The 21,712-nt window shown below is 63.3% G+C and overlaps 2 protein-coding genes across 4 annotated transcripts in view; one reads left to right on the top strand and one right to left on the bottom strand.

Moving 5' to 3' along the window:
- Positions 1–322: 322 nt before the first annotated feature.
- On the top strand, positions 323–7,705 carry PLA2G3 (phospholipase A2 group III). Its single transcript, XM_048822024.2, has 7 exons — positions 323–919; positions 1,798–1,930; positions 2,582–2,716; positions 4,275–4,810; positions 5,087–5,216; positions 5,584–5,715; positions 6,554–7,705. Exons 1-7 carry the CDS (start codon positions 388–390, stop codon positions 6,756–6,758), a joined length of 1,803 nt encoding a protein of 600 aa, XP_048677981.2. The 5' UTR covers positions 323–387; the 3' UTR covers positions 6,759–7,705.
- A 1,193-nt stretch (positions 7,706–8,898) lies between these two features.
- Positions 8,899–21,712, bottom strand: part of INPP5J (inositol polyphosphate-5-phosphatase J) — a 31,018-nt gene continuing 18,204 nt past the window's right edge. For 2 of the 3 annotated variants that reach the window (XM_048822015.2, XM_048822016.2), the window contains exons 8-14: positions 20,694–20,822; positions 15,554–15,663; positions 14,770–14,959; positions 14,507–14,644; positions 12,227–12,304; positions 11,214–11,318; positions 8,899–10,796 (exon numbers count right to left, since the gene is read on the bottom strand). In XM_048822015.2, the coding sequence (XP_048677972.2) occupies positions 10,119–10,796; positions 11,214–11,318; positions 12,227–12,304; positions 14,507–14,644; positions 14,770–14,959; positions 15,554–15,663; positions 20,694–20,822 (1,428 nt within the window). In that variant the 3' untranslated portion in view covers positions 8,899–10,118. The remainder of the gene's footprint in view (positions 10,797–11,213; positions 11,319–12,226; positions 12,305–14,506; positions 14,645–14,769; positions 14,960–15,553; positions 15,664–20,693; positions 20,823–21,712) is intronic. The other variant, XM_048822017.2, reaches the window with a different exon arrangement.

Genomic DNA, 21,712 nt, shown 5'->3' with positions numbered 1-21,712 from the left:
GAGACCAGCGGGGGCCCGCGTGCGTGATCCCGGCGGCCAAGCCACATGCTGCCGCCCCAAGCACTGAGGGGGCAGGGATCCGCCTCTCCGGGCCCGGCCATGGCCCGGCGCCTGCAGCGCCGAGCCCGCCGGGGCAGCTCCCCGCCATGTGCCGGGCCGGAGGCGGGCGTGGCCCAATCAGCGGCCGGCCGGCGGCCCAGCCCTCCCAGTGCTGGAGTCGCCGCCTCACCCCACGCGGCTGCCGCGCCGCCTTAAAGCCGGGCAGGGCGCGGGGCTCAGCTTCCTCCGTCCGCCGGCTCCGCGCCCAGCTGCCAGCGCGCCCCGCAGCCCCGCCGGGCGCCCCTGCGCTGGCCGCTTCCCCGCACTGGCCGGCGCCGGCTGGGAACCATGTGGCCGATCCTCTGGGCGCTGATCTCTCTAGCCGAGCCGGGGGCCTGCGGGTCCCCAGGGTCCTTCAGCAGGAGCGACACCTTCTGCTACATAGAGGCGGCGGGCACCGCCGGGGCGGCGGGCACCAGATACCTGAGCTTCCTCAGCCAGCGCTCCGGCGCCCTGGCCCTCTTCCAGAGCGCCTGGGATGGGGATGGGCACCTGCTGGCCTGCTCCATCCAGGAAGAGCCCTGGCTCACGCGCCTGTACCAGGAGTCCTGTGCCAAGCGCCCGCAGAGCAGCCTCTTTGCCAGCCCCTGGAGCCCGACGCGCCAGCAAGCCCTGGACAGCCTGGCCCAGCACGTGAACACCTGCAGCAGGGCTGAGCCCTTGGGGGCTGGCAGGCCCCGGGTGAGGAGAGCGCCCGTGGGCAAGTGGGCAGGACTGGCCCAAGAGGAGCGTGGGCGCAGGAGGACCCGGCGGGGCTGGACGATGCCAGGGACGCTGTGGTGTGGAGCTGGGGACTCTGCAGAGAACCTCACCGAGTTAGGTAAGAGCTGCAACATCCCCAGTGCCCCCAGCTCCCCCGGGCAGAGCTGGGACCCAGCTCCCCCGGGCAGAGCAGGTCCCAAGCTAAGGCCAAAGAGGCTGGAATGAGTTGAAGGGGGTTAAATGAGCTTCCTGCCTTTGCCCTAGTGGTCACCCTATGGCAAACGCCTGGGCCCAAATCACCATGGGGCCTGGCAGGTCTGGGGACAGGGAGACAGCCCCTCGTGGGGCTGCCCAGTCTCCTCACTATGCTGCCTGGAGGAGCTGAAGGGGCTGGATTTGCTGCAAGTCAGTGACTCTGGCCTAGCTGTGGCTCCAGTGGGACCGGGAGAGGTGGGCTCCCAGGACAGCTCAGTGTCCCTCAGTTTGTGTCTTTTATCATCTTGGTAGATGGGGCTGGTCCCTGGTGACCCCAGGGCTGGCTGGCCCTGCTCCCTGGGGAATTCACCCACCCCAACCTGCGAGCCTCTGTGTGTGACCCCTGCAGGAGGGGTGTAAGTATCTGCGGGAGCTGATTCGAGGCTGCTGCATTCCTGAGCATGGTGTCAGTGGGCCAAGGTGCCCCATGGGGCCAGGACATTCCACAGGCTACTGAGGGAGGCCCTAGAGATACCCTAATGGGGCCAGACCTTCAGCCAGCACAGAGCCACCGCCCCTGCATGTCCAGCCTGAGTTGGGTGCTCTTCCCTCCTGGGGATCGTGGCCAGTGTGTGTGACAATAACCCACCCTGCAGGTCCCCTCCTGCACTGCCAATAGGTGCCCCACCCATCGCTCACAGGGGGCAGCAGCGAGGGTGCTGCGGCCTCTGCAGGCTGTTGCTTTGCTTTGCTGGGCAATGCTGCGCCAGTCCCCCTGAGCCACCCACCCCTTCCCTGCAGGAATCTTCCAGGGCCCAGACTTGTGCTGCCGGGAACACGACCAATGCGCAGAGCAGCTCTCTGCCCTGGAGTACAACTACGGCATCCGCAACTACCGCCTGCACACCATCTCGCACTGCGACTGCGATGCCAGGTGAGCGGGCTGGCATGGGAGAGCCTGGCACGGGCCGTAGTAGCCTGGTGCTGCACCAGCTCCCCAGGGCAGAGAAGTTGGGGGCTGTCTGTATCGCAAACCCACCCAGGCACCAGCATTGGCACTTTGGGCTCAGGAGATGCCTAGAGTGGTGGGGCTCTGAGTCAGGATTGAGGAGCATCAGCAGAGCTGGGGGCAGTGAGGCCTGCAGGTCCCCTCTGCCCATTTTGCACAGCCTGGTTGGGAGCCCCCAGCCCCACCCACAGCTGTGCGGCTCCAGAGGGCCCACCCCTGCTCCAGTGTCCAGGGCCAGCGGGAGGCTGGCTGGAAACGACTCAACTCCCCAGGTCCCATGGAGACACCGGCAGACCCCGACTGCCCCTTTCCCTGGCGACTCCTGGATCACGGGCTGTGCGGGGGCCTGTCGCTGTCACCTCGCATGCCCAACAGAGCCGCTAACCAGGGGTTCAGCGTGGGAGGGGGCTGGGATTGGACAGCAGCAGGGCTCCTCTGCAGTCCCTTCTCTGCCCCCGCTGCCCGCCTTGTGCCCTTCGTCTCTGAGCCAGCCCTTCCTCACCCGCCTGCCAGCATCCAGGCTGGCTCCCTTGTACTGCGCAGCCCGCGGCTCTGACACCCCTCGCTGGGTTGTAGGTTCAAGCAGTGCCTGCTGGAGCTGAACGACACCATCTCCAACATCGTCGGCATCACCTTCTTCAACCTGCTGGAGGTCCCGTGCTTCGTGCTGGAGGAGAGCGAAGCATGTGTGGACTGGCACTGGTGGGGAGGGTGAGTACCCATGCAGGGTCCTGAGCCCCTGACCCTGCTCACAGAACCATGCCCAGCTTCTCAGGGGGGCTCTTTGACACCAGGGCCGTCAGGCGGGGCAGGCTGGAGTTGCAGCCGATTTCCCCAAGCCAAGGTTCAGGGAAGCGTCTCTGGGCACTGCGCCCAGCAGGCCGGGCTCCTGACTGCGTCACTGGAGAGGGGGCTGTGCCAGGTTTCTCACTGGTGTGTCCCTGCAATGCCCTTTGCTAGCAGTGCTGAAGGCACTGAAGGTAGAACCGGAGCTGGGCAGCATTCCCATCCACCCCTACACCGCGGGCTCCTCTCCAGGGTGCTCCTGGGGTTGAGAGCCTGCTGCCACGTGATGGGGCGCAGAGATCAGCTTCCCAGGGGCTCTCAGGAGGTGCCCCATGACTCCACGTCAGCTCATCAGACATCCCGAATCCTGCCAGACCGCATGGAGCGGCCATGGGCGTACCGGCGGGAGCAGGGTTGGCTCAGGTGTGGGAGACAGCGCAGGAATAGGACGGACACTGCCTCTGGCGAGCTGTGGAGCAGAGACAGGCCTGGCACCGGCTGGGGATGGCGGAGCCGCCACCTGCCCTGGCAGTGCGGTGAGGTCACTGAACTCAAGACATCTCTAGAAGTGATTCTCCAGCCAGGCAGGGTCTCAGCCAGACTGCTCGCGGCACCGTGCCAAGGTGGTAGGGAGCCCCAGGACTCGGGGCGGGATGGGAAGGGAGGGACAGACTCGCCCAGCACAGGGTGTCCCCTGCGGTTCTGGCTGGTGGTGGGGTGCGGGGCACATGGGGACTCTACCAGGTGACTGTCCTCTAATGGTGGAGGGGAACGGGGGAAAGACAGGTCAGCAGGGGGCAGATAGTGGGCAGGGGGCCTATGGTGGAACCCAGCCCTGCCGGTGGGGGTCCTAGGCTCTGCTGCCATCCAGTGTGTGGGCGATCGCTGCAGAGCTCGCAGGGCTGCCGGGCTAGCGTGCCCGGCAGAGAACCTGGCCCTTCTCCTGCCCTGGGCTGCCTCTTTCATAGAATATCAGGGTTGGAAGGGACCTCAGGAGATCATCTAGTCCAACCGCCTGCTCAAAGCAGGATCAATCCCCAATTTTTGCCCCAGATCCTTGAGTGGCCCCCTCAAGGATTGAACTCACAGCCCTGGGTTTAGGAGGCCTCTGTCACCCCATCTCTCCCGCTGGACATAGACTGCCGGTGTCCATGGCCGTGTACTGGCCCCAGGCTGTGGCTCCCTTGCTCGGCCAGGGCAGGCTCTGGGAAGGCTGTGGGTTGCCTGGCTGGCCCTGGGTGGGGGAGGGTGTGCTGTGGCCAAGCAGCTGGGCACCGGTGGGGTGTGTCCCGCTCCCTGACTGGCTGCTGCAGGTGGCACGACTTGGCAGGTGGGACGGAGCCAGTCAGCTCCGCCCCGGCACTCCCACATGATGGGGGCACGGTGCCAGCCAGGACATGGCTGTCAGGAGCTCCAGCAGCGCAGCCCTGGAGGGAGTGGGAGTTTGGGGGATTGCCTTGTCTCACTCCCCCTCTGCTTCCAGGTGTAAACGCTATGGCCCCGTAGCCATGGCCCGGATGGTGCAGCAAAGCCAGTACCACTATGGCCTGCCCCAGGGGGAGACGGCCAGCCCTGCTCCGCACCCGCCGGGCAAGGGCAAGAAGAACGCCAGGCGGGGCAGGAAGCACCAGAGGAAGAACAGGAAGAGGCCTGGGCAGGATGATGGGGCCCAGGGGTCACAGAGCCCCAGAGAAGATCAAAGGCTTGTCACGCCCCCCCCACGCAGGGGCTTGGGCACGCTGCCCCCTGCCCCTGCTGAGGATGCGGCCACCACCCCACACAGGCGTGTCCCAGCCCGGGGGGGGCAGGAGTCACCACCCCTTACAACGAGGGCCTCCGAGCAGGGCCCCACACCAGAGACTGAGCACCCACCCCCTGGTGGGGCTAGAATGGAGGGGGCAGGGCAGCCCCAGGACAGGGACTCAGCGCGCCCTGCCCAAAGGACTAACTCGCCACTCCCCCCAGCCTTGGAGCCACACCGCACCCCCACACTGCACCCGCCCAAGCTGAGCCACCGGGGTGAGTGAGGGCTCTGGGCACGAGGGCGGGGGAGCAGAGGGGGCTGGGGGGGGGGGGGGCTGCCATGGGTTCTCGGGGGTGGCATGCTCTGCAGGGGAACGCCCAGAGACTGCCCATGCCCATGGTGTGTGTGCGCAGAGCTTGGGTGCCCGTGGCACTTGGCACAGCATTGTGCATACCGAGGCCCTGGGTAGAGTTTCTGGGCCCCTGACCCGCTGGGGGGGGGGGCCGAGTGATGTGCCTCAGTTGACCCCGAGCCCAACTCCCTCCCCCCAGCCCCAGGAAGGAGCTGTGGATGCTACCGGCGCCTTGACCAGTGTGAGCACAAGATCGCGCCCCATGAGGTCAAGTACCAGCTGCGCAACCCAGACTCCCGCACCCTGTTCCACTGCAACTGCACCCGCAGGTGCGTACCACTTCCTCAGGCAGTGGGGCCCCCTCTAGAGCCCCACGCCCTTTGGGGTGCAGCTGGGTGGGTGCCCGGTGCTGGGACTGGCACTGGCTAGCTCTGCTCTGATTGGTGTACGGAGTGAGGGGCCAAGGGCCTGACACTGGGCCTGTTCCTTCCCACGGTTGCCCAAGCTAACCCTGGCTCCCAGGGACTGGGCCAGGCGCTCTCTGCAGCGGGTGAGGGGGAAGGATGGGGTGGAGGTGCTGGGGACTCTGCAGGAGCAGGGGCGCTTGGTGCATGTCTGGAGGGGCGCTGGCCCCTGCCCAGCATTGCCTCTCTGCCCCCAGTGGGGTCCCGCTGTGAGCTGTGCCTGTCCCCACAGGTTGGCGCGGTTCCTGCGCAGGACGAAGGGCCCCAATGAGGTGGAGGAGGAGGTTCTGTCCGACTTCATCTCCACAGCCTGCTTCGTGCTGGAGCCGCCCAGGGGCTGTGCCGATGGGGAGCAGCAGCCCAAGTGAGTGCAACATCACCACCAGGCTCAGAGCCTCCGTGCCCTGGGCTGGGGCTCAGAGTCCCAGGGTGGGAGAAAGGTGGCATGGAGTCCCCTGCAGCCTGGGCTCCCAGTCTGGTGTTGTGGGGAGGTCCCCTATGCTGGTACGTGGGTGCTGCCTGGTTTGGGCTCTACATCTGCTTGAAGATCCCCATGGAAGTGCTGGAAGGGGGCAGCCCAGGCTAGGCTTGCAATGTGGCTTTCTCACCACCGGGTGGCAGCACAGGATCACCCTGCGCATAGAGAGGGCGGGAGGGTTTGGAGCCTGGATCCCCTGTGTAGTGGAGGGCCAGGCTGGGGGCACCGCTAGCATTGAGGGCCCCCATGCAGTGCCGTGGGCATTCGGGGCCCTTTCCCCACCTGGAGCAGGGGCGAGGGCAGGTGCTCACTTGGAGGAGCCCCTTCCCCTGCCCAGCCCCCTGCCCCTCGCGGCTCCAGTTCCCTGCCCCAGAGCTGCCTGGCAGCACTCCGTCATTAACAGCGGCAGTGTCATGGTGGGATCTGGCAGAAGGCACAGCCTGAGTGGGGCACATGGGGCAGGCTGGCCAAGCAGGGGGGCTGGGAGGAGTGCCCAGGCTTAGAGGCCATGGGAGGCTGGAAGAGAAGAGGCTCAGTTCAGCTCCCTACAGCATGCCCCTATGGGCCCACGGGAGCAGGGTGGAACTGGGGGATCTGGGCCCCTGCCTTCCTCCCTCCTCAGCCCCATAGGGGTTGATTCCCCCATGGGCCGAGGGCTGGGATCCTCCCATGGTGCCAGTGGCCTGGCGCTCCCTGGACTAAGCACGCTCCTGTTCTCTCCCAGCTGTATCGGGTTGGGCCGGGCCGTCCTGGCGCCCGCATGGCACCTGAAGAACACGCTGGGGCGGTGGCAGATGTGGCCCGCGGCCTCCGTCAAGGTCAAGCGGCAGGAGTGGGAGGCACAGGGCAGCCCCCCCAGGCTCTACGACAAGTGTCTCCAGCTGGCCAGGGCAGCCCGGAGGTCAGACCATCACCCCACGCCCCACTGAGGCCAGGGCACAGCCTGGACGTGGGACCGTGGAGCCGGCCTGTCTGCAGGGGGAACGTGGAGCTGACGCTGCGGCCAGCCCGCCCCTGCTCACTTCCGGCAGTGCTGGGAGACTGACTGTGCTGGACATGACCGGCTGGGCAGCCTGTAGCCTCCAGCATGGACACTGGGGGGTGGGGGGGAGCATCTCAAGGAGACAGGACCCTCCCAGCCTGCTCTGGGACAGAGGCTTGGCTGTTCCCTCCCTCTCCTTCACCTGATGGTGCAGCTGCCCCCTGCCTCACAGTCCTGTGGGGTGGGCTGGACAGAGCCCAGGCAGGAGCTGTGATGCTTGTGGGGCCAGGCCACGGCACTGTCTCCACTCCATGTTCACCCCTGGGGAGCATCCTGTCCTGTGCAAAGGTCAAAGGAGCCCTGTCCGGGGGAGGGGCTGTCTGCCCTGCTTCAGGGGGCAACCCCCAGGGCTGGGTCCCAGCTGGGTCCCTTGAACACGCCCTCTGGGGAGAAGGTCCAGGATGCTACTTCCTGAAGCTCTGCCATGGGGGCAGGCGCGCCACCTCCTCAGGACTGCAGCCCCGGGGTGGGCAAGACACTGGAAACCAGCCCCATGCTGCAGGGAATCCCCTGCCGGTGGGGGGGCCCTGCCACTAGCAGTGCCCCCCACCCCGACAGGCAGGAGGACCCTCCTGTACCTCCCCGAGGCTATGGGGAGGAGGGAGGTGAGTCAAGAGGTGGGTGCTGGTCCTAGCCTTGCTGAGGGAGCCTGTTAGTGCCCTGCCTGGGGGGGGGCAGTGCACCCCGGCCCTGTGGCAGAGCCGGCCCCTGGCAACTGCAGGGACAACTTTTCTACAGAGCCTGTTTTTTTTTTTACATCTTTCCCCCCAGTGCTGCAGCCCCCCCCCGCCCTCCCCCAGCGCTGCCCCTCCTCTGGCCGGGCATGGGGCAGAGGGGGCTGGGCCCGAACGTGCTTGGGCTGGGGCCATTGCTCTGTAAATAAGGCTGCAATAAAGGGTTCCCTTCACACCGGCTGTGTGCTGGGGCTGGGCTGGGCTGCTGGGGTCCAGGCCGGGGTGGGTCGAGCAGCCCCCTGCTCCTGCGGGGTCTGTGGGGGTCTACTTCTGTCCCATCAGCCTCTTGTGCATCCCGCCTCGTTCTGTACCCTCCCCCTCCCATTCTGCAGTACCCTAGCCTGCCCAGGCCCCCAACAGAAGAGGAGGGGGGGGAGGGCTGCCTGCAGGGGACCGTGGCCCCTTCTCCCACCCCCCAGCTCCCCGGGAAGGGCAGGTGGCCCAGTCAGCTGCTCGCCCTGCACATTTCTTATGGCCCTGGGGGAATGTTGCTAATTTTATCCACAGCAATAGCACAGAGCAGGGGAGCCAGCATGCGTGGGGCGGGGGCAAGGGGACCCAGCGTGCGCATGCAGCTGGGGGGGCTATTTTGCACATGGGGTGAGGTGACCGGACCTAGAGAAAGCACCTAGGGCCCAAACTGCGCCGGGGAGGGCGGGAACAGCACTGGCTTCAAGCTGCCAGCCACTCATTGAGCATCTTCCCCCCCCCCCCCCGAGAGCAGCACAGGGTGGGGGCACCCAGCTCAGGGGAGCCTCAGCAGTGGGGCAGCAGCTGACCTTGGTACATCCTTGTCCGCTAAGAGGCGGGAAGTCATGGTCCCCACACCTTGCCTGGGGCCCCTCCTCCTACCACTACTCTGCTCTGCCAGCTCCAGTCCCCCTGTAGCTCCTGTGCTGAGGGTGGGGCCCACTCAGGGTCCCCCCACATGCAGCAAGTGGCAGACCCAGGGGGCATGGCCACCTGCCCCTACACTCCCAGCACAGGGCCAGGCAGGGCAAGCGGGTGAGGCGGAATGGAGTGACCCACCAGCACTAGCTCCCTGGGGCGGAGCCTTCAGGGACCACCGGTGACTAGCACCATGCTTGGACAGGCACTCTCTGTGCTGAGCTGGGGCCTCGGGGCTCCTGGCAGCATGGCACCCCTTGGTGCTGCACGGGGGCTGGCATTGAGTGCTAGGGTAGTGCCCCCTCCTGAGCCATGCCATCCAAATGCTGAGCCAGCCCCAGGCCTGCCATCCCTGCCCCAGCCCCTCCTGCACATACCAGTTCAGCAAATCAAAGCACAGGGGGGCACCTGGGGGTGGGGCATTTATTCCATCAGCAGCAATGTGGTAGGACATGGTGTGTTGGCTCTGACCCTTGCCGAGCCGTGGGCCCCAGGGCAGCCAGGCCCATGCACTCCCTGGCAGCTTTGGTTTCTTCCCTCCCTCGTGGGCACTTGTGCTGCAGACCCAGGCCAGGCTCTGTGGAGTGAACAGCTGTGGGTCAGTGACCCCCCTCTCCTTGTGCTGCACAGCTCCATCCTGTCCCCCTCTGCTCTAATCTGCCCTGATGCTGTCCCTGTGCCCCCAGCACCGCACCGTGCCCCAACCACCCCTTCGCACCCAACGCCAGCTGGAACCTCAGCTGGGCCCCCACCACTACTGCCCCGAGTGACCCTGACACGCTCCCTGTGCAGCCCTGGGGCCAGCGCTCAGCCCTTCTGGGTGTCTGGCACCCTCCCCCTTGGAGACTGTAGCTGGGCCCCCAGAAGGCTCCTCAGCATCCACCTCCCTGTCCATGACGTTGTCTGGGCCATGGGGCCAGTCCCACTGTCTCTCCTCTTCCTCAGCCTGCTCTGCGTGGGGGTGGGCAGCAGGCTCAGCCCAGCCGTGCGGCAAAGGAAAGGAGGACTTGGATCGCAGCTTGGTCTGTCATGTCAGCCGCTCCCAACCAGCTCCCCCAGTCACATCCTCTTGGCCCCAGGCTGCCAGCCCTGCCCACATCCCCCTGGCATAGCCACTGACTGCTGCCATGGGCTCTGCCATACCCAGTGTCCCGACTCCCTGGCCCTGCTCATGCCCTATGGACTCCGTGTTCCAGGCTGCCCAGGAAGCGCTGGCCAAGCCCAGCCCCAAGGCGCCGTCTCTCAGCTGATGGAACCGGAGCTGGGGCCCAAGCACACAACCTGGGGCGGAGGGTTTCACGACTGGAACAGCGAACAGGAGGAATGGACCCAGCGGCCCTGCTGGGGCCTCACTACACTCACACTACAGGACCCGGCGGGCAGATCACAGAGTGTGAGTGGGGAGTGAGTGTGAGTGAGTGTGTGTGGGGAGCAGTGTCCGTGCAGTGGCCAATGCCTGGACCTGGGCAGGGCGTGTGGGTCGCTAACGGCCGTTGCCTACATCACACCAGCAGGGACGGATCACAGAGCACCTGGGGTGGCCCAGTTTGGGCAAGAGAGGCAGCACACGGGGAAGAACGCGGCAAGCTCTACACGGGGTCACTGCAAGTGGCCAGGCCCAGCATTCACTGCCCAGTGCCAGCTGCTCGGCCCTGAGTGACTCCAGTGGCTGCAGCTGGCAGAGGGTCCTGGCTGTCCCTGGAGCTGCTCCCCTCCTTGGGGGAGGTGCTGAACAGATTGGCGGCCCCAGCGGTGGGGCTGGTGGGGCTCATCCTCCTGGCAGGGTAGCCCTGGTCTGCGCTCGCCCTCCTTGGGCCCATGGCCTGGTCGACAGTCTCCAGGCGGAGCGCGGGCAGCAGGCCGAGGTTCCTGGGCTTGGCTCTGGCCAGGGGGTTGTCGTCAGAGAGGCACCAGGCACCGCAGGGCTCCCCCGCAGTCCTGTAGCCAGGGGCACGGCTGTTCTCCTGGCTCTCGGCAGCCCGCGCTGGCTCCTTGCTCTTGGCGTTGCGCCAGGGCAGCTCCTCCTTTGGCAGCTGGATGCTGGGGATGTCGCCCTTCAGGGGGCGTCGGCTCTGCGGGGACGGGCTGCGGCTGGCCCCCCGTTCGTGGCTCATCGGCCTCAGGATGAGCCCCTGGAACTTGGGGAGGCTGGGGCTGCGGCTTCGGTGGCTCTTCATCTTGCCAGGGCTGGGGCTGCGGGACTTGGGCGCCAGCAGGACCAGGGTGCTGTTGTCCTCCTCCTCGGAGCTGGTGCTCGAGCTGTCTGTCTGGCTGCTGCCATCCTCCGACGTGGGCAGCGAGATCTGCACGCCCACAGAGACAGTCAGTGGGGAGACAAGGCTGGTGCTGCCCCATGGGGAGTGCGTGAGGAGAGGGGGTGTCTCGGGACAGTCCGCCCTCTCTCCTGCCCCTCACCTCCCCACACCGAGGGTTCAGCTGCCGTGGAAGGGGGGGGGGCATAGACATGTCACAGCGCATTTGGGGCAAGGCCAGCCCAGCTTCTGGGCAGCAGCTGGCACCATGAGGCCCCAAGAACCCCCATGTCATTCAGCTCACACCCCCAGAACTCCCCTCCCTGTCACCCTCCATCTCTTCTCCCCCACCGTGATGCCCTTGTACCCTGCACAGCAGCCCCTGCCCTGCACTCCCCATCCCCACCTGCATGGTGCCCCCCAATGTGCCTTGCCCCCTGCGGACGTGCCCAGCAGGAAGCTGCTCACCTGGAAGGGTTCTGTCACCCCAGTGATGCTGCTGTAGTTGTTGCCGTAGTAACCGAGAATGTATTCGCCCTTCCCTTTGGGTAGCGCCTCCTCCGAAAACACCACCTACAGCCCCGGGGAGAGTGAGGGGGCATCAGAGGCCCTGCCAGCCACACAAGATGGGCCCTGCAATCCACCCGTCCCTCCCCCACCCCTGGCATGGCAGAGCACCCAGCGGGGTAGCTCAAATGTGGGCCCATCACAGTGCCCCTGGCATACCCAGGAAGGACATGTGGTGCCCCAGGGCGTTTCTAAGGGGACAGGCGAACGCAGAGCTGGCAGATGGAGAGGACGTGGCACTAGTCGGAGAGCCGGCGCTCCGAGAGGCCAAAGGCTCGCTGGAAGCAGGGCATATTCCAACAGGCGCAGGGAGCCTGGCACCCAGGCAGATCACCGCCACCGGCAGCCGTTGGCAACGGCCTGGCTCCTGCTGTGGCATGGAGTCCAGGCTCCAGGCCGTCCAGTGGCTTGCATGGGATTGTGTGATCATCTACCCACATGGCAGGGGCTGTCTCCATGCTATGAGGGGCTGGTTCAACTGGGCATGTGGCTGTCTCTCTAGTCACCGATCCAGCCCCTGGACTGTCCTACAAGCTCTAAAGCCCCACACCTGGCCTCTGGCCGGTGCTGGTTCTCCAGCTCCCCCCTCCCCACACACACACCTGGTGGCCCCCAGCACAACTCCCCTCTGGTGCAGGATGTCCCGCTAACAATGGCTGCCTCCCACTGGGCTGCATGCTACACCCAGCCTGGAGGGAGGCTGCCCTAAGACGCCATGGGCTGGGAGATCCCGAGAGCCCCAGGCTCTATCGGGGGCTGACCCTCACCTGGCTGGCAGAGCAGGGAGGGCTAGCTCACTGTTGTGGGGGGAAGAGAGTGGGGCTCAGTGGAGTACTTGGGAAGCAGAGGCAAAAGGAGCAGCCAGCGGGGGCCAGCTGGGTACATGGCCATGAACGGGGGCTGGGCTCACACACCTGGTACACACTGCCCTCTGGGTCCTCTTGTTTGGCCCACACGTACGCCACGTAGTCCTTGTAGTGCCTGAAGCCTACCTGCAGGGAGAGAAGTCCCAATGGAGAGCTAGATGGGACCAGGCCCCAGCCACCCAGAGAGTGCCCAGTGCTGACCCCTGCTCTTGCCCACACCACTGGGCCTCACACTGACTCCTAACCCTGCCCACCACCCCTATAACACTCACCTACACGACCCAACCCCCACCAGTGTGCACCTAACACTGACCCCCTAACCCAGCCACACTAGAATATGCTCCATTGACATCAACCGCAACCCCATCACTGGACCATGCCCAACTCTAATCCCTGACCTCTAACCCCAAGGTGCTCGATTCTGACCCCTAACCCCAGAGCATGCTTACCCTAACCCAGCCTGGTCGTACCCCCCGAGCCAACCCTCAGCTCCCAGCCAGCCTCTGCCAACAACCCGGCCTGATCTGGGGGCTCCATTTAAGACACACAGGGTCAAATTTTCAGAGGTGCTGAGCACCTGCAGGCACCCACTGGTCACCCCACCCACCACCACCAGCCACAGCCCCAAAGTCCTGAGCTTTCTGAACGCCCCAGGGCTCGTCCTGGATGCACCTTCTGGGCTCGGAGCTACGAGGGGCTCTCCTCTCCAGCCCTGGGGGCTCCCAATCCATTTACAAATAGTGCACTGTGAGACACCCCTTTGGGCACAACACGAGTCACCGGAGCCGGAGGCGCTCGCCCCCCCAGCCCACTCCCCAGTCCCCGGCTGGGCATCCAGGAACCGAGGATGACCCAGGTGACTGCCTCTTCTCCTCACCACAGGGCAGGTCAGGTGCCCCTGGCCAGCCCCCCAGCCCCGAGCGCTAGCGGGGCATGGGCTCGCCCAGTGGGCGTTGGGGGTGGGGGGACGCATCCCCTCTGTCACTTCCATCCAGGCTCCTGCCATAGCAGCAGTGCCCCAATTTGGAGCTGTTAGCGAAGACCAGGCTCTGCCCCAGACATGTCCCCCCAACCCTCCCGGCTGCATGGCCCCATCGCAGCGGCACCCAGGGCGGGGCCTTGGCACGCAGCAGCTCCCGGCCAGGCAGCTATAACCCAGGGGACCCGCAAGCCCCTGGGGAATCCAGTTAGCAGCAGGGGCAAGGGGAAGAGGGATGGCCCCTGCTAGGAAGAGGGGCCAGATTCCTCCCTGGGGTGAACACACTGAAGCCAGGGGAGTTACCCCAGGGGAGAACCTGGCTCAGTGAGCCTAGGAAAGCCGGGGGCCTAGACAGCAGGGCCCAGGGAGCAGAGGCTGGCCCCACATGGGAAACAGAGATCCTGGAGAGGGGTGTAGGGCGACGCGTGATCCCTGCAGGCTGCTGGAGTCTCTCTGCCAGGGGATCAGGTTTGCAGCGCAGCACATGGGAGCCTCCCCTGCAGCCCCAGCTTGGCACAGGGGGATCTGAAAGTCACATTGCCTGGCTCCTGCGCTGGAGGCCCTCCCTCCCTCCCTCAGCTGTAAGGAGACACCCAGGTGAGATGCAGGCTGCTCCAGAAAGGCTTACCCTGTGAGCCGATTGCACAGTGCCAAGGACACCTGCAGCTCGCCGGGGCTCACCTTGGGTCCATGCTCGCAGAGCCCTGGCACACACTGCAGCTGGCTGCCAAGGGGCGGTGGCTCGCCATGTGGTACAGAGCAGCACTGTAGCTAGGGATGTCAGCACCAGGGGAGTCGGCTCTCCCACTTCAGGCCATGGGCAGCTCGCCCCATCAGGAAGGGAAAGGGCAGCAGGCAGTAGCCGCTTAGGAAGGCTGGACAGCCTGGCTCAGAGTGGCAAAGCCGGTGCTCCCACAGGACAGCTCTGCCCCTCAAGAGGGAACTAACCCCAGGGCACCCCTGTAACAGGCATCTAGCCTTGCAGCGCTCCCCATTCACCTGCTCAAAGATTGCTGACTGCACAGACATGGGGTGGGAGCTACTGCCCTGAGCGGGGAGAAGGGGTAAGGATACAGCTCTTTTGTGGTGTGGGACTCTGGGGGCTAGGGAGGGAGGAGCCCCGTGGAGCCCGCACCCTCCATCTCCACTTCCAGGGGACACCTGCCTGCCTGCTTGCCATCCCCCAGCCATCTGGACCTGCTCCCCCTCACACCGCCAGCCACCCCCTCCCCCTGCATGCCCAAGCAGCAGCCAGGGAAGGACCCAGCCGAGAGGCCAGGAGCACCCACAGGAGGGCCCCACACCCTGCCCCTCTGGCACTCAGCCCCAGCTACAGCACAGCCCCTTACCCGGTAGAGGCCTATCCAGTCCCAGGAGCTCCTGTGGAAGACGGTGGCCATCTTGTATCGGACAATGGCTTGCTCGGGTCTTGACCACTCGTCGGCCACTTGAATCTCAACCAAAGGCTTGTCGGTCTTGGAGGCAAACTGCCATGGAGAAGCACAGGGCATCAGCGGGGGCAGCCGCACCCCTGCAGGGGAAGCTCTGCCAATGCTGTCAAGCACCTCTGTCGAGGGGCTGGGCCCTCAGGACCGTGGCCAGACTGACTCACCTGCACGGCGAAGATGGCAGCCACAGGCTTATGGTCGCTCACCACATACTCCATGTGGCTGCAGTAGCAGAGCTGGGTCACGGCCAGGACAGTCCTGCTGGGCCTCCGGCCGCCGGGGTTGTGCGGGGCGCCGCAGGACTTGATCTTCCAGAGGATGCGGTCGGTCCAGGCTGGTTTCCGTTTCTTGGCGCTGCGTGGCACAGGTGGGCACCGTTCAGCTGGCACAGGGCAAAGGGGTCTCCCCGCAAACCGCCCCCCTCCCCGGCGCAGGCCCTGGGGGAGGGGAACGGAGCACATCTTGGGCATGCTCCCTGGTGCAACTGCAGGGACTCCCTGGCAACATGGCTACTGCAGCCTCCCCCATAACAAACCCCATGCCCCCCGCGCTGACACGGCAGCCCATCCCTATGCCCCCCGCACCAACACGGCCACCTGTACCCTCCGCCCATCCCTATGCCCCCCAAGCCGACACAGCCACCCATATCCTCTGCCTGTCCCTATTTCCCGGTGCTGATGTATCCTGCCATATCCTCCCCCCCACGGGTGTGCCCGCCCTATGCCTCCCATTCTGGAGCCCCTTTCCCAGCCCCCATGCAGAAGCTGCTTCTACTCCCTGCTTGTATTGTGTCCCCCAGCCAAACGCCAGCAGCCTGCAATGAGGAGAATGGTACCCCAGTTCCAGAGTTCAAGACACCCAGTGCCCACTCTCACAGCTAGGCCCCCCAGTCTTCTCCTCAGCCTCTCCCTCCCCGTGGCAGGCAAGTGACTCGCGCTGCACCCCTACCTGGTGTCATACTGGTTGGTCCCCACGTCAAACTTGAAAGTGGGCGGGAAGTTGAGGGGCCCCTCCTGGAAGCCGCTCAGGATGGGCCAGGTGCCTTTGGCAATGTTCAGCTGGGAGAGGGGATCAAGGGGAATGGACAGACATTGGCAGGGTCAGCCCGCAGTGCAATTCACACAGGCCTCCCTTCCAGCCCCTGCAGCCCCCCAGCTCCTGACCCACTCCAAGGAAGGGAACGCAGCTGCTGGCCCTGGGCTTTGGGATAGGGTGACCAGACAGTAAATGTGAAAAATCGGGACGGGGGTGGGGGGGGGTAATAGGAGCCTATATAAGAAAAAGACCGAAAAATAGGGACTGTCCCTATAAAATCGGGACATCTGGTCACCCTACTTGGGGAGGGGCTTGGGGTTGGGCGTTGCTGGAGTTGAGCTCTGGGCTTCAGTGGAGCCATGGCCCTGGTGATTCCCCTCCCCCCTTCATCCTCTTTTGGGGGCAGCCCCATTAACGCCTGCCCTGGGGAGCCCCAGTGGCCATTCCCTGGAGTGCAGGGGAGGACCGGCTGAGCCGCTGCAGACTCAGGGTTGGGGATCTCAGCCAGCACCTGTTCCTGCCCTTGGAGCCCCAGCTGAGAGCACGGACGCAGGCGGCAGTCCCGGGTTACAATGGCTCCAGTGGCTCCATGGAGCCGGGCCCATGCTCAGAAGGGCTCCCACCACTTGCTCCTCTTGGCCTTCCCACCTGCGGCCTCCTCAGCCCCACCCCCCTGCTCCTCTCTGCCCCCTGCCCGGACCCCAGGGCACCTCCGGCTCCGGGCAGTCACTGCTTCCCACCACCAGTGGGGCCCCCCGTCTCCCCAGAGCTGAGCCATCTGGGACTAACAAGGTCAGCTCCCAGACTGCTGCGCTGGGCATCACAAAATGGGGAAGAGATGGCCAGCCCTCTGTGGAGATAGAGGTGGTTAGGGACTATTTAGAAAAGCTGGACGTGCACAAGTCCATGGGGCCGGACGAGTTGCATCCGAGAGTGCTGAAGGAATTGGCGGCTGTGATTGCAGAGCCATTGGCCATTATCTTTGAAAACTCGTGGAGAACGGGGGAAGTCCCGGATGACTGGAAAAAGGCTAATGTAGTGCCAATCTTTAAAAAAGGGAAGGAGGAGGATCCAGGGAACTACAGGCCAGACAGCCTCACCTCAGTCCCTGGAAAAATCATGGAGCAGGTCCTCAAAGAATCAATCCTGAAGCACTTGCATGAGAGGAAAGTGATCAGGAACAGCCAGCATGGATTCACCAAGGGAAGGTCATGCCTGACTAATCTAATTGCCTTTTATGATGAGATTACTGGTTCTGTGGATGAAGGGAAAGCAGTGGATGTATTGTTTCTTGACTTTAGCAAAGCTTTTGACACAGTCTCCCACAGTATTCTTGCCAGCAAGTTAAAGAAGTATGGGCTGGATGAATGCACTATAAGGTGGGTAGAAAGCTGGCTAGATTGTCGGGCTCAACGGGTAGTGATCAATGGCTCCATGTCTAGTTGGCAGCCGGTATCAAGTGGAGTGCCCCAAGGGTCGGTCCTGGGGCCGGTTTTGTTCAATATCTTCATAAATGATCTGGAGGATGGTGTGGATTGCACTCTCAGCAAATTTGCGGATGATACTAAACTGGGAGGAGTGGTAGATACACTGGAGGGGAGGGATAGGATACAGAAGGACCTAGACAAATTGGAGGATTGGGCCAAAAGAAATCTGATGAGGTTCAATAAGGATAAGTGCAGGGTCCTGCACTTAGGACGGAAGAATCCAATGCACAGCTACAGACTAGGGACCAAATGGCTAGGCAGCAGTTCTGCGGAAAAGGACCTAGGGGTGACAGTGGACGAGAAGCTGGATATGAGTCAGCAGTGTGCCCTTGTTGCCAAGAAGGCCAATGGCATTTTGGGATGTATAAGTAGGGGCATAGCGAGCAGATCGAGGGACGTGATCGTTCCCCTCTATTCGACATTGGTGAGGCCTCATCTGGAGTACTGTGTCCAGTTTTGGGCCCCACACTACAAGAAGGATGTGGATAAATTGGAGAGAGTCCAGCGAAGGGCAACAAAAATGATTAGGGGTCTAGAACACATGACTTATGAGGAGAGGCTGAGGGAGCTGGGATTGTTTAGCCTGCAGAAGAGAAGAATGAGGGGGGATTTGATAGCTGCTTTCAACTACCTGAAAGGGGGTTCCAAAGAGGATGGCTCTAGACTGTTTTCAATGGTAGCAGATGACAGAACGAGGAGTAATGGTCTCAAGTTGCAGTGGGGGAGGTTTAGATTGGATATTAGGAAAAACTTTTTCACTAAGAGGGTGGTGAAACACTGGAATGCGTTACCTAGGGAGGTGGTAGAATCTCCTTCCTTAGAGGTTTTTAAGGTCAGGCTTGACAAAGCCCTGGCTGGGATGATTTAACTGGGAATTGGTCCTGCTTCGAGCAGGGGGTTGGACTAGATGACCTTCAGGGGTCCCTTCCAACCCTGATATTCTATGATTCTATGACTGGTGCAAAAGCCTGGCCCGTCTCAGCTGGGGACCGTGTGGGAAGCTTGGCTGGGTCCCTGAAGGGGAAGTGCGTCTTGAGGAGCCCAGCCGGGGCAGGCCCTGGCCTGGCTGATCACACCACTCCTGTGGGGCCAGAGCAATTCCCCACCCCAGGACCAGCCCTGGCTGCACTGCCGGGGGCTCAGCCCGGCAAACACAGTCGCCTCCCAGCAGGGCCAGTGAGTGCGGCCAGAAGGCAGGGCGTGGGGGAGTGGGTTACTTGCGGGGGCACTGCTGGGCTGGGAGGGGGCAGGGAAGAGGTGTATGTTGGGGCACTAGGGAGTGGGGGTTCTGTGGGGGGGTGCTTGGCAGTTGTGGGGGGGCTGTGGGCAGGGGGGCACTGGACAGGGGTGGTGTTGTGCAGGGCGCTATGCATTTGTCTGGGGGGGCGCTGGGCACAGTGGGTCTGGTGGGGTTCTGGCCAGAGGGTGTTGGTGTGATGAAGTGGGAATTTTCTTTATGCTTTCTCTGAATACTGTGTGAGTGCCTCAGTTTCCCCTATGCATTTCTTAAGTATCTAGGTGGGGGGATAAGGGTGTGTGATTGTTGCAGAGCCCGAGAGGGCCAGTGTGATGGTGTCTACATAGAGAATGGCCGACACCCTGTCTCCTGGCAACTGATTGTAACAAAGTGTGGGGGAGTCCAGGCCCTGCACCCCTCTTCCTGGGATTCACCATGACTCTCAGCCAGCCAGTAAAACGGAAGGTTTATTGGACAATAGCAACACAGTCTAAAACAGAGCTTTTGGGTACAACCAGGACCCCTCAGTCAAGTCCTTCTAGGGGGCAGGGAGCTTAGACCCCAGCCTTGGTGTTCCCTGCATTCAACCACCCAGCCCAAAACTCTCTCCACCCCCTCCTCCTCTTGGCTTTGTCCCTTTCCCGGGCCAGGAGGTCACCTGATTCCTTTGTTCTCCAACCCTTTAGCTCTCACCTTGCAGGGGGGAAGGGCCCAGGCCATCAGTTGCCAGGAAACAGGGTGTCGGCCATTCTCTGTGTCCAGACCCCTGCACGCATCTGCCCTCTAGGGCTCTGCAACGATCATACACCCTTATCCCACCACCTAGATACTTAAGAACTGCATAGGGGAAACTGAGGCACCCCCACAATATTCAGAGAAAACATTAAGAACAGTCCCACTTTGTCACACTGTTGTCCTGGGCCCCTCCCCTGCAAAGGTGCTGACTGAAGGTGCTGTAGAACAAAGAGATCAGGTGACCTCCTGGCCTGGGAAAGAGAAAAAGGCCAGAGGAGGGGCTGGAGAGTTTTCAGTTTGGAGCTGGCTGGGGAAATGGAGGGAGGCCCAGATGGGGTTCTGGGCTCCCTGCGCCCCAAGATGGACCTAATTGAGGGGTCCTCGTCTCTGTACCTACAAGCTCTGTTTTAGACCATGTTCCTGTCATCTAATAAACCTTCTGTTTTACTGGCTGGCTGAGAGTCACGTCTGACTGTGAAGTTGGGGTGCAGGACCCTCTGGCTTCCCCAGGAGCCCGCCTATGTGGACTCGCTGTGGGAAGCGCACGGTGTGGACGGGGATGCTGAATGCTCCGAGGTCAGACCCAGGAAGGTGGAAGCTGTGTGAGCTTCTTGCCCTGGGGACAGGCTGCTCACAAAGAGGAGGCTCCCCCAGAGTTCTGACTGGCTTCATGTGGAGTAGTTCCAAAGCATCGCCCAGGGACGCCATGACAGTTGGGCGGGAGGGGGGCTGTGTGGTGCGGCATGGGCCCGCCCCCCAAGGGGAAGGGGCATGTTGGCAGCACAGGGCGGGGCGGGCCACTGTGTGTCTGGCAACTACCAGTTTGTAAATAGTGCCCTCGCACTGGGCTGGGTGGAGCTGGGCCGCCCCTGCCATGCCATGCCCCATTGCCCCTGGTTGGCCCCTGGCTCTGGGGACTGACCTCCCTGTGCCATGCTCCACTGCCCCCCTGGGGGCCCACAAATAAGTTTGGCACCGGGCCCACAAAAGGTCAATCCGGCCCTGGCAGGCGCCAAGATCCAGATCCTCATGCAAATATGTCCCCGCAGCTCCCGGCAACACAGGCCAGGCTGGGAGGACTTTGCCCCAAGCACAAACCTCTAGGAGTGCCAGGCGGCTCCTGTGCTCTCTGCCCAGCCTTAGTGCAGCCCCACGGGGCTCAGGGCCCCCGTGCGGGCCGCATGCCCAGAGCCCAGCAATTACAGCCTCGCATCAACCTTAGAGCCCATCAGTGCAGAGACACGTCTCCCCTGTCTCAGCCCCCACGCTCCCTCCAGGCTCTGAGAGTCATGCTGGGCTTGTGCATCAACCACAGAGATTGTGCACTGGGAATGCAGGGAGCAATTCCCTTGTCGATGCACAAGCCAGGCTGGGCCCCAGCTCCCGCACACCCCACTGGCCCTGCAGGGCGAACGGGACGGGATTAAAGTAGCTGTGAGCCACACCCCAGGGAGCAGACAGAGAGGGAGGAACGAGGCACTTTGCACATCGCTTTCCTGAGCAGCCCCAGAACCCAACCCTCTTACAAACCCCCTCCCAGCCTCCCGGCCCCCGTCAATCTCTTCCTAAGGGGGATTCCGCACTGTGACTTTACCTTGTTCATGGAGCAAGAACACAGGGTGGCCACATCACTGCAGGGCAGCGTGACAAAGTGGAATGTTCTTAATGTTTTCTCTGAATACTGTGTGGGTGCTTCAGTTTCCTGTATGCATTTCTTAAGGATCTAGGTGGGGGGATAAGGGTGTGTGATTGTTGCAGAGCCCTAGAAGGCCAGTGTGATGCTGTCTGCACAGAGAATGGCCGACACCCTGTCTCCTGGCAACTGATGGCCTGGGCCCCTCGTCTGCAAAGGTGCCAGCTGAAGGTGTTGGAGAACAAAGAAATTAGGTGGCCTCCTGGCCTGGGAAAGAGACAAAGGTCAGAGGAGGGGCTGGAGAGTTCAGTTTGGAGCTGGCTGGGAAAATGGAGGGAGGCCCAGATGGGGTTCTGGGCTCCCTGCCTCCCAAGATGGACCTGTCTGAGGAGTCCTGGTCTCTGTACCTGCAAGCTCTGTTTTAGACTGTGTTCCTTTCGTCTAATAAACCTTCTGTTTCACTGCCTGGCTGAGAGTCACGTCTGACTGCGGAGTTGGGGTGCAGGACCCTCTGGCTGCCCCAGGAGCCCCACCTGGGTGGACTCGCTGTGGGAAGCGCACGGAGGGGCAGAGGATGCTGAATGCTCTGAGGTCAGACCCAGGAAGGTGGAAGCTTCTTGCCCTGGAGACAGTCTGCTCAGAGAGAGGAGGCTCCCTCAGAGCGCTGACTGGCCTTGTACGGAGTAGTTCCAGAGCATCGCCCAGGGACTTCGTGACAGGCAGTAGGCGGGGGAGCAACGCTGCCCCACTCCAGGGGACTCTGCGGCGGGGTCATGGAGGCAGCTGGGCTCCAGGGAACCTCTCTCCCAAGCTCAGGGGCACGTCTGCCCTTCATGCCCCATGGGCTCTGGGCTGGCAGCAGCCGGGTTAGGAGGAAGGAGCTTTTCTAGCCTCTTGCCCTCCCCGTCCCCAAGAGCTGTGGGCCCTAGCCGGGGATTTTCATTCCCCGGGGGAGCAGCTCTCCCTGCCCCCCCAGCGGG

This window comes from Caretta caretta, chromosome 15, assembly GCF_965140235.1.
Source record: "Caretta caretta isolate rCarCar2 chromosome 15, rCarCar1.hap1, whole genome shotgun sequence".
Taxonomy (NCBI): Eukaryota; Metazoa; Chordata; order Testudines; family Cheloniidae; genus Caretta; species Caretta caretta.
The sequence above is the reverse complement of the archived record's forward strand: the minus strand, read 5'-3'. Positions and strand labels throughout refer to the sequence as shown.